Consider the following 12088-nt stretch of genomic DNA (forward strand, 5'->3'; position numbering starts at 1 on the left):
GTGGGCCTGCATTGCCAGCCAGCCCACAGAGGAGCAAGCATCCCAGTGTGGCCTGCCTGGTCCTTCCATCTGACCTGGTGGAGATGGATGGGGGGGGGGGCCTCTTTAATCCCTTCCCCAGTGTGGAGGACAAAAGGTCTCTTAACAAAGAGAATAGCCTTGGGGAAGATAGGGCCCCACGGACAGCCCTGGGGCTCAGAGGACAAGTACCGACCTGGCCCATCCACTTTCACCACCAAGAGCATCCACGTGTCTAATTGGGCCAAGGGCCAGAACCAGCAGCTTCCAGATCCACAAATGCCCTGTCTGACCACAGACTCTAGCCTCCCACCCAATTCTAAGCCTATCTCAAGCCTCACTGACTCTAAATGCCTTCCACCTGGTTTGCTATCCTGGCGAGGCCCTGACCCAGGCCAGGCTTCCAGGACCCTGAGAGCCCTGCCTCTGGGCTCTGTGCCCCTTTGGCCATTTACTCAGCTATTCCAGGGAGGACAAAGACCAGATCCCGATACACAGCTTTCTGACTTCGTTTCTATCCTAATCCAGTCCAGGGAGACTGGACTTCTGACTGCATTTTGCAGGATGAAATAATCAGAATATGACATCTACTCCATGAGTGTGAAACAGAATAATTGAACGTTCTTATCAATATACAACATGATTGCAAGGAGCTTACAATTACCTTCATGGGTTCCCCACTGGAAAACCACAGAGTTAGATTAAATACAGGGGGACTTGAGCGAAGAGACTTCATTTATTTTAAAATATTACAAAGGAGAACTGTGTCGAGTCACTTATGATGAAGCATGATAATGTGAGGAAAAAGAATGTATACATGTATGTGTAACTGGGTCACTATGCTGTACAGTAGAAAAAAAATGTATTGGGGAAATAACAATAAAATAAATTTTTTTTGTCTTTTTTGTTGTTGTTGTTGTTGTTGTTGTTGTTGTTGCTATTTCTTGTTTCTTGGGCCGCTCCCACGGCATATGGAGGTTCCCAGGCTAGGGGTTGAATCGGAGCTGCAGCCACCGGCCTACGCCAGAGCCACAGCAACTCGGGATCCGAGCCGCGTCTGCAACCTACACCATAGCTCACGGCAACGCCGGATCGTTAACCCACTGAGCAAGGGCAGGGACCGAACCCGCAACCTCATGGTTCCTAGTCGGATTCGTTAACCACTGCGCCACGACGGGAACTCCAAATAAATTTTTTTAATTAAAAAAAAAACCAAAGGAACCCTCTGCCTTGTTATAATATTTATGTTCACAGGGCAGATCACAACCCACAAACTGAGGAGAAAAATCCTAACATAAAATACAATCAGTTAAAATATTAGCTCAGTCACTCAACTTTTTTAAAACAGTTTTTCACAAACTTTAGACCAAAACCAAATTTTATATTTACAATCTATGTCTTTACAGTGGTTTCATACTCAAGTTGTTCATAAACAGCCAGAACAGTGAGCCAGAAACTGTAAACCGCAAATGGTACATTTTCAGCAGCAGGCAGCTTACTTCTGTGATAAACTATGAGCCGCGACCACCAGGGCAGGAAGCCTTGGTCACTGCGGCAACGACACTGCTGTCAGTCCCTCAATCTCTTCTCCTTCAGGAACCATGAGGGCAGAATGGTACATGCAGAGACTTGGCATCAATGCAGACTGAGAACATATCCCTTGTATTCCAAGGGTAGTGAGCTCAAATTTTCAAAATGCTTATTTGTTTCCCAGTGTTTAATTCAATTTTACACAAACAAAAGATCATGAACAAGCAACTTGCAACTTAAAAATCTCAAAGGTTATCCTGCTCTCTTCCTTTCAACAACAACAAAAAAGAAAGCCAGAGGAAGGAAGGATATACCCACTTGTTGTTTCTGGTTTTGGCTCCTCATTATCTACAAAAAAAAAAAAAAAAAGGTTTAAATCAGACTCATATGACAACTAAGAGAAAACACAGGCTGATGGGTGACAGGAGAACAGGTAAAACGTTTGCCTCTCACCAATAGCAACCATTTCCTGTCTTTCTTCTTTAGCTCATCCTGTTTTGCCACTTTGCTTGCCAACTAGAAATTATTTACCATGTTAAGTACTTTTTCAGTACTTCACAAAAAAGACACTATTAATTACTATGTCCTAGAGGAATATAAGTGATGTGGGCATTACTTAAAAATAAAGGTTCCAATGTTCAACTAGAATTCTATAATTAAAGAAACACATACATAGATAACTCACCAGATTCGCTCTCAGAATTGCTCTCAGAACTGCTGTCCTCGTCTTAAAAAAAAAAAAAAAAAAAGCATGTGCCCAGAGAAGTACATAATGAATAAAAAGTATGAGCTGGTTTTTTTTTTAAATTATACATGTAATAAAAACAGATCCTAACTCAACTAATTTCTTCTTCTAATACATTCTCATTGAGTCCCAAACTAGTCTGGTTGACATAAGAGGGCTTATCCCTCTTTGGAACTATCTAAAATATATTTTAATTGTTTAAATATGAGCTCACATCACACTTTGGCTGCAATAATGGCTTTATTTGGGTGTCACCCACGTCCTACCCGACTGACCTGCCTCCCACTGCTGCTGTCCTGCTCCTGCACTTGTGCATGTAGACACTTTCCATGCACAAGCTGAATGATACAACGGTGCAGAATTCTGTAGTGTAAATGACATTCCCTGAGGCACAGGATACATGGTCCAGTTGTTCAGTTACTTCTGGAAAGAGAGGTGGCCAGGGATGCTCCCTCTCCTTCCTTACCCCCAACTCAGTGCCTCCACCCACCTCAATCAGGCTTCTGCTTCCATAACCAGTTTCAAATCCTTTTCCCAATGTCCCCAAAGGCCCACCAACCCCAGATCCACGGCTCCCTCAGGTAAAGACACCTACTACTCCCTCCTGCCCTCCACGGCCCTCCCGTCCATGGTGTCTGTCTTGGCTCTCTGCCTACCTCTGTGGTGCCCTCCATGTGCCTTCTGCTCTCCTCCACCCTTACCCAACTACTCACACCCCACCCCCACTCTCCACTCCCAGCCTTCTTTTCACTTCCACAGCCCTGGGGGGGCATGTCAGCAACTTCCAAATCTGACGCCGACCTCCACCTCCAGGACCTCCTTGGCAGACCAAGGAAGCACCCAGGCAGTGTGCTCGGCCATGTTCATCCCCCGACTCCCACTCCTCAGCTGCTGCTGCTATTCACCCTCCACTCAGGCTCGGGATCCCTAAGTAAATACATGGAAAGCTATTAGCATGATTCTCAAATCTTCCCTCCCTGCATGCAACTACTGACAATCAGAACCAAGGACAGGCAGTAATTACATGGAGGAAAGAAAAGACTGGAAAATAAAGATGAGAACAACACAGCAGCTAGGAACAGCTTTTTTTTTCTTTTTTTGAGTGTCCACAATGTGCCAGGTGCTGTACCTGTACTTTCTCATTTACACGTATTCACTCATTTATATCTACTTGTTCTGCATATTTATATTTTTTATGTACATTTATGTAAGAACTTTACATGGACTTACACATTAACTCTTACTTCCTAATGAGGTAAGCTGAGGTCAGCAAATTTACTTATGCAACTCCCACCCCACCCCCTACTCCTACCCCACTAATTCCCACCCAGGAGGTCTGAAGCTAAGATTTCAACCTGGGCAGCCTGGCCCCAAATTGCACCCTTAACCATGTTGTTACTTGCAAAGATGTTCCTTGCGACTTCAGCAGTTCAACACCCAGGAGGTGGTGACTGATTGGATGTGGAGGCAGAGGGGGAGCTGGAGGTAGGCTCCTCCATGAGAGGGTGCCTGAGTGAAGGGCAAGGCATGCACTGGGGAGAAGCGGGTGCTGAGAAATCAAGGTGATAAGACACAGCCTTGGTCCGTGCAGTGGTTCTCAACCTTGGTTACATGCTGCTATCACCTAGGGAGCTTTCTAAACACAGCCATGCCGGGAACTCTGCCCTCCCTTAGAGATTCTGATTTAACTGGGCTGGGGTGGGACCTGAACAGCAGTATTTTTTTTAAAGGTCCCCAGATAACTGCAATGTACACCCAGGGTTGAAAACGGCTGGACTAGAATCAACTCATTTTAATCACTCTCCCATTCCTCAAGCTGTACCCCAGATGATTACCACTCCTTCCTCTAAGCCCTTATAAATGCCACCTCTCCCACAAAAAAAAAAAAAAAAAAAAAAGGAGCCCCCTGGCAGCCAAGCAGTTAAGGATTCAGCATTATCACTGCTGTGGCTCAGGTTTGATCCCCAGGCCAGGAATTCCCAAATGCCATGGGTGTGGCAAAAAAAAAAAAAAAAAAAGCCATCCCATTGGCTAGAAATCCCTTCCCCAGACCACATCTCCAGAGCTCCTAAGTAGCCATCAAGAGCCAGCCCAACCTGTCACTTCTGCCGGCAGTCTCCCTCCACTCCACCATAATCCATCCTCTCCCATTTACGCCACTGCCAAACAGTGGCTGCTTATTTAGCTGTTGGTCTGTGAGCCCCCGAGGGCTGAGGCCATGTCTCATTCCTTGATTTCCCAGCATCCACCCTTATAGACATGCTCAATGAATGAATAAATGGGTGAATGAATGGATAGTTTGCCCAGCTTTAAAAAAACCAAGGAGTCCCCATCATGGTCCCTCTCTATTCTGCTAGTTCCCTCTGCCAGTCTGGGGCTCTGCTGGGGTATAATTCTGCAGGGACCAGCCCCAAGTGAGGCACCTTCTGCCCAGATCCCTGGGAGATAGAGCCTGGGGCCATCCTTTCAATTCATCTTCCCTCTGCTTCTGGTCTTAGGACTCCTGATTCTATCTCTGTCTCCCTGCCCTGCAAGTCCCCTCAAGCCCCCAGGACCATCTTTCTGCCTCACAGCACAAATTTGAGAACCAATAAATTATTGGTGAAGAATGACAAGCCCAAGGCCTCACACACAGTAGTCATTTAATAGGTGGTAGCTATTTTTATTAATAGGTCACATGCATTCCTAAATTCCTGGGACAGGCCAGACCAAGCCTGCGATGACAAGTGCCTTCCCATATTTGTTCAGGTGAGGGCTCTGGCAGCAGGATCCCTACTCTAGGAAGCCAGCACACAAACAATCCTCGACTCTGAGTTTCTCTTTTCCTGTTTTCTCATTCTGATGGGTGCCACCTTCACCACACCCAGCTGTCCTTTATAACGCCACCTAGATGCAGACAAAATCCATAGTCCCCTCCTTGAATCCCTTTCAGTCAACTAGAAAAAGTTAAACTTCAAAAAAAAAAAAAAAAGAAACCTTTGCTTTAAAAACAAGTAAAAGGGGGAGTTCTGTTATGGCTCAGCAGTAACAAACCCGACTGGTACCCATGAGATGCAGATTTGGGTTCGATCCCTGACCATGCTCAGTGGGTTAAGCATCTGGCATTGCTGTGAGCCGTGGTGTAGGTCGCAGACGTGGCTCGGATCTGGCACAGCTGTGGCTGTGGTGTAGGCCAGCGGCTACAGCTCCGACTCAACCCCTAGCCTAGGAACCCCCATATGCCACGAGTGCCTCCACAGGCCCAGCATAATATTTGGGAAACAGAGCCCTGGACACAAACATGTCTGAGCTTAAGTTTTTCAAGAAAATACATGGAATTTTTTTGGATTACCTGAGTTTTTTTCTCCTGGTGTTAACTTTCTTTTCTGTAACAGCTTTACTGAGGTCTAGTTCACCACATACTACGCAACCCACTCATTTAAAGTGTACAGCTCATGGCTTTTTGTATATTCACAGAGATGCACACCCATTACAACAATCAGTTTTACATTTTCATCACCTCCCCAAAAACTCTGTATCTTTCAACTATCACTCCCAACCTGCCCATTCCGCCCAGGCCTCGATAACCAATCATCTATTTTCTGCTTCAATAGATTTGCCTGTTCTGGACGTTTCATATAAAGGGAATGGCATAATATGTGAGCTTTGGTAGCTGGCTTTTCTCACTGAGCATGTTTTCAAGGTTCAGCTATGTTGTAGCATGTATCAGCACTTCATTCTTTTTTATGGCTGAATTATACTCCATTATGGTCTCTTTTTTAAATTTTTTTAATTTTTTTTGTCTTTTTAGGGCCACACCTGTGGCATATGGAGGTTCCCAGGCTAGGGGTCAAATGAGAGCTACAGCTGCCAGTCTACACTACAGCCACAGCCACGCCAGATCTGAGCCTCGCCACAGCTCACCGCAATGCCAAATCCTTACCCGAGAGAGGCCAGGGACTGAACCTGCGTCCCCATGGGTGCTAGTCAGATTCCTTTCCAGTGAGCCACGACAGGAACTCCACCATTGTGGTCTTATGTATTGAATTGTGTCCCCTCCATGATTCGTGTTGAAGTCCTAACCCACTGTACTTAGAATGTGACATTATTTGGAAATAGACTAGTCTTCGTGGCAGTAGTTACCTCAAGTAAAATAAGGTCATTAGGGTGGGCCCCAATCCAGGATGACTAATGTCCTTACAAAAAGGGGAAATTCAGACACAGAGACCCCTCACAAGGAGAACATTATGTGATCATGAAGATGGCTATTTACAAATCAAGGAAAGAGATCCAGAACTGATCCTTCTCTCATAGGTCCTCAGAAGGGAGACAACACTTTTCTGTTGGTTAAGCCCTCCAGGCTATGGCACTTTGTTATAGATAGCAATCCTAGCAAACTAATACAAACAAGCACACCACATACTGTTTATGCTTCTAAAACTTCATGGACACAGGGTTTTTCCAACGTCTAACGATCATGAAAAATGCTGCCGTGGGAGTTCCCGCTGTGGCTCAATGTGTTATGAACCTGGCTAATATCCATGAGGACTCAGGTTCAATCCTTGTCCTCGCTCAGTGGGTTAAGGATCCAGCGTTTCCATGAGTTGCGAAGGTCGCAGACATGACTTGGATCCTGCATTGCTATGGCTGTGGTGTAGGCTGGCAGCTTCGGCTCCAATTCCCGAGCCTAGGAACTTCCATGTGCTATGAGTGTGGCCCTAAAAAGCCAAAAAAAAAAACCCACACAAACAAAAAAAAACAAAGCTGCTGTGAACATTTGTGCACAAGTTCTTATGCAGAGATACAATTCCATTTCTCTTGGGTATACACAGAAGAGAAAAATTTCTAGGTCAAATGGTTAAGTATGTTTAACTATTTGAAGACAATCAAATGGTTTCCCCAGGTGGTTGTGCTGATCTACACTCCCAGCAGCAGTGTAGGAGGATTCCAATTTCTCTACATCCTTGGCAACACTTGCTATAATCTTTTTCATCACAGCCATCCTAGTGGGTATGAGGTGGTATCTTGCTGTGGATTTTTGATCTGTATTTCCCTGAAATAATACTGAGCATCTTTCATGTGCTTATTGGCCATATGTACATCTTCCTTGAAAAGTCAAAGTTTTAATCTAAAGGTCCTAAGTAATCTGGGCCCTCGCCTGTCTCTGTAGACACACTACGGCCCTGTCACCCTTCCCCTCACTCTGATTCCAGTCATCTGGCCTTTTTCAGTCTCTGCAAACAAGCCCTGTGCACTTTCCCACATCAGGACCTTTACACCTATAAGTCTTTTGAATGAAGACAACTCTTCCCCACCTCTGCCCTGTTACCTTAAGTCCTCCTTCAGAGGTCAAGTCAACCATCACCTCCTCAGGGAAGCCTCCCAGGCTAGGCTTGCAGAGGACCCTGCATTAGGTTCATGGAGCCAATCTAGAAAATTGCCTGCTTGTCCCATGAGAAAAAGTCTCCGTTTCAGTAAGCACAGCTTTATCACCAAACTTTAAAGTCACTGGTTTCACTAGGCTAGGTAATCATGAAAGTTTAAAATGTATTCAACTCTTTCAAGTAGAAAGATGAAAGTCCCTACCTTTCACTCAGATTGTTAGAAGAAAAACAAATTATAATATATCTTGCTGTGAATGAGTTATTTTGTAAAAATTTCATTTGGACATTTACCAATATTAATCATATCCCTTACCTGATTTAGAATCCTTTGAAGTATCTAGGTTGGGGCTGGGGCAATCTAAATTTTGAGAAAGAAATAAAGTTTAATAGCATAAATACAAGGAAAAAATAGATTATATAATTTTCATAACAGCTGCTAAGCCAAAAATCACAGAAGCACCCTCTTCTATAAACTGAATCACCTCTTTGCATCCAAAGCAGCCTTGCATGTCAAATTAATGCCCAATTACCAATGGTAAATAATGCCATATTCTCAAAGGAAAAAAGCTTTAGACCAAGAAAGCTTAAGGCTTTTCCAAGAGAGGATGGACAGAAAGTCAACAAACTTTATAATTACACTGGGTTGGTTCCCTGGCAACCCCTCAGTTTTATGCCAAAGGAGTGGTATTGTTTCTTTGTTTGATCAACTCAGCAGCTCCCTAAAAACAATGCTGGCCATTAAGTAATTTGACACCAGAAGGGAAAAAAAAGCACCTGGTTTTAGATTTTGTAACTGAAGGGCAGACAATAGTGTTACTATACCAAAGAATCGGTGTCCTTCGACAATTTAGTGAATGACAACACAGTTTGGAGGGAGGCTCTGAAGTTGGCCAGATAAGTTGGGACCAGGCTAGAGAGGACCTCAAATGCAATCAGGAAGAACTTGTCCTGGGGAAGGCTTCTCCTACAGGGACAGACATTCAAGCTGGAATGGGCTGTCATGCTCCCCAAGGTGTTGGTGGACATGGTGAACATTGGTTACTGACATACAAGAAGCATTAGCCTCCAGAGAGCCTGGCACTAAGAGGTCACGGCAGAGATCCAGATACAAAGTGCTAAGAGGTGTGGGTGCCATGGGGCTGGAGATGTTATAGGTCAAGGAGAAGAAGGGGTAACTGTTGCAGAAGTTACTAACCACATTAAATAGAGCAAGAGTATTTAGGTGTCGGGAAGGCCATACCCCTTGCCTGTATTTACACCACGCTCAATGAGACTACTCCACAGAACAGGGCCTGGAGCTTTTCCATTTCGTTTGTCTGGAACACCCACCCACACCAGGCCTGTGAACAACAGGGACTTGATTACTGGTTGACTAATTCCCCTGGGCTTGGGCAGAGACTACTGTCCCTTCAATTTAATAAACATCAACTCAGTATCCACTGTGTGATGGGCACTCTGCAGAAATAAGGAGACAATCCATGCCCAGCAAACAGTCTGTGGGTCAATGCAATATGAAGGACAAGGAGTGGCCGTGCATTAAACAAATGGAAAAATCAGGACAAACAAAACGAAGTAAGGCAGGCATTTTGCTGGCCCAAGGGAGGAACCGAGACCACTCACTGAAGGTGAGGGACTCAGCATGAATCCTTGAATTTGATCTCGCTGAAACAAGCCTTGGAGGTTAAATGTGCAGGAAGGGAGAGGCATCTCGGGGAGAGAAACAGGCAAAAGCAAAGAGAGAGGTGGGTGAGGTTCAGGTCAGCACCAGGAAGCAGAAAAGCCCAGCAGATCCAACCTGTACTTGACAGATCGGTGGCGTCCCCATACACTACACATTCCAGCCAAACGTTATAGGAGCCGCTATTAGATTTTAATCAGAGTACTTTTATTAGGCAGGTTACTACTCTGCTCTGGGAAAATGAACCACAGGAGGGATATGAAACTCGAGAGAGTAAGACAGTAGCCCAGCAATGAGAGAAGGAGTTTCTAAGCCACTCTGCAGTCAAGTGACACAGGCCAAGGCCTGAAGCAGCCATGGAACCACCCTCCAGAGGGACTCTAAGCCATGCAGCACAGGATAAAGAGGAGTCAGAGCAAGAAATACATCCCTAGGCACGGTGTGCAGTCTTTAACAACAAATGGCACAGGCCAAAGAAAGGACTCGACCCTCAGCAGCCCCCAAACTTAGACCAAGACCTTCTTGTAATAAGAGAGCTTTCACTTGACCCAGTTTCAGGGATAGAATTATGTGCACCTATTTTCATTAAGTACCTAAAATGGACAACTCTCAAGTATTAAAGAAAATCCCTAGTCATTGTACATTTATAGAATTTATAGAACATTTAGAGAATTCAGTTGGCAATGCTTCAACTTATTTATAAGGTTAAAAAGAACATCAGATGGAGTTCCTGTCATGGCTCAGTGGTTAACGAATCTGACTAGGAACCAGGAGGTTGCGGGTTCAATCCCTGCCCTTGCTCAGTGGGTTAACGATCCGGCGTTGCCGTGAGCTGTGGTGTAGGTTGCAGATGCGGCTCGGATCCCGCGTTGCTGTGGCTCTGGCATAGGCCAGTGGCTACAGCTCTGATTAGACCCCTTGCCTGGGAACCTCCATATGCTGCAGGAGTGGCCCCAGAAATGGCAAAAAGACCAAAAAAAAAAAAAAAATTAGAGCCAGAGTTTAAAACAACAGAGATGTAAGAGAATTTATCTTCTATTCTCAAGTTGTAAAAAAAAAGAAAGAAAGAAAAAAACTACAAAGGCTCAAATTCTTTACATTTCATTTTTTTGAATATCTGTTGAAAAATAGTCTTGAAAGAAATTCTGAAAAGTTGTCATTCTCCCATTATCCTAACTTATCATTTCAACACATTTCCATAACTTGGTGAATGCATAAATATAACAAAGCAACTGCAGCCAATAAATAACATTCAAAAAGAAATCACTTTCTAAAAAACACAAATTTTCACACAGTATAGATTTTCTCAATAACGCAACATTGACTTACAGCACCGTACCTTTTTCTTCTGAAGAGGCACTGTGATCATCACTACAACAAGAAAACAAAAAGTTTCATAGACAGACACTAATTTTATACAAAATTTTTTCTAAATTTTATACAAAATAATTATGAAAGTCTTCAAAATGATCATACTATGTTTCCCCAAAAAATGTGGCAGATGAAAAACAACTCTCCTCAATGCTCTTCCTGCCCCTCTCAACCCCCCTTGTCCAGCGGCCCCCAATACACCTCCCTGCACTGTTCACTGCATTGCATCCCACATCCCACCACACTGCAATACACGCAATACACCCTTATCCCACTCTGGCCTGGTCTCCCGCCCCAGCTGTTTCCTTCCGAGAGCATTTCCGGGAGTCACCCTCCTGCTCCCAGGTCTTCTCACCCTGCTTCTCCTGCCTCTTTCTCAGAGAAATGAAGGGCTTGGATGGCTCCCATTCAATTACTTGGTCCTTCTCTTGCCTGACCTGACGTTCCAGCCTCACCCTCTGCTCTCCTCTGGCCAGTCTCCCAGGAGAACTCACCATCTCACTTCAAACTCCCCATCCTCTCCCAGACACAGACCCACCTGGCTTCTGCTCTCCCGCACTAACTACCTAAACCACTCAAGCTGGAGCCTGCCTGACAGACTCAGGGCGCCCTCCTCTGTCCTCAGGGACAGCTCTCTCTTTAGATGAAGCAGGTAACAAGCTTCCAATCTCTCTCACCAGGTCTGCTCCCCGCTCCCCTGTCACAGTGGCCTCTGCACTCTCCATGTGCTCCATGGGCCCCAGCCTCCTAGGGACTGCCTGTCCCATGATCCTCCTTGCACCACCTGGTGCTCACCTCCATGCTAAAACTTCAGATCCTAAATGTTTACCTCCTTCTCAGGGCTCTTCCCTGAGCTCCAGGTCCTAGAGCCCAGCGGTCACTTCAGCACTTTAAATTAAACACAGTCAGCACTCCCCTTCTCCATGAAAACCTGCTCCTCCGGACCTACCTTTGCAGAGAATCACATCTGCAGGTCACCCAATTGGAACCTCCAGGTCATTACTAGCTCCTGCTCCCTCTTTCTCAGCAAGCAGCCAAGGTGGGTCCTCCTAAGCCTCCTCTGACACATCTCTCACATCTGTCCCCTCCATTCAAGCTCTCTCTCTCGCTGGCTCTCACTGGCTGGTTGATTATACCCTCTCATCATTACTGCCTCACTCTCCTGGCTCATCCCTCATGTGACCATCAGCATGACCTAATCATGTCTTTGCTCAGACCCTTCTGTGGCTTGTCACTACTTTCTGGCTGAAGCCTGAGTTCCCTGGCATGGCACACAAGGACCCCCATCCTGTGTGCTTCCCCCAGAGGGAAAGTTCTTCAGTGTCCCAAATACACCCTTCACCTCTCTACCCTCCCCCCCAAACACACATCACTCTCTGTGCC

At 45.4% G+C, this 12088-nt stretch overlaps 1 protein-coding gene across 1 annotated transcript in view; it reads right to left on the minus strand.

Moving 5' to 3' along the window:
* The window catches only part of LOC125130196 (NACHT, LRR and PYD domains-containing protein 1a-like), a 40845-nt gene that overhangs the window by 19986 nt on the left and 8771 nt on the right, over positions 1-12088 (minus strand). Inside the window, exons 2-5 of the mRNA XM_047785678.1 lie at positions 10674-10705; positions 7970-8014; positions 2234-2275; positions 1867-1896 (exon numbers count right to left, since the gene is read on the minus strand). Of these exons, the coding sequence (XP_047641634.1) occupies positions 1867-1896; positions 2234-2275; positions 7970-8014; positions 10674-10705 (149 nt within the window). The remainder of the gene's footprint in view (positions 1-1866; positions 1897-2233; positions 2276-7969; positions 8015-10673; positions 10706-12088) is intronic.

Source organism: Phacochoerus africanus, chromosome 1 (genome assembly GCF_016906955.1).
Source record: "Phacochoerus africanus isolate WHEZ1 chromosome 1, ROS_Pafr_v1, whole genome shotgun sequence".
NCBI lineage: Eukaryota > Metazoa > Chordata > Mammalia > Artiodactyla > Suidae > Phacochoerus > Phacochoerus africanus.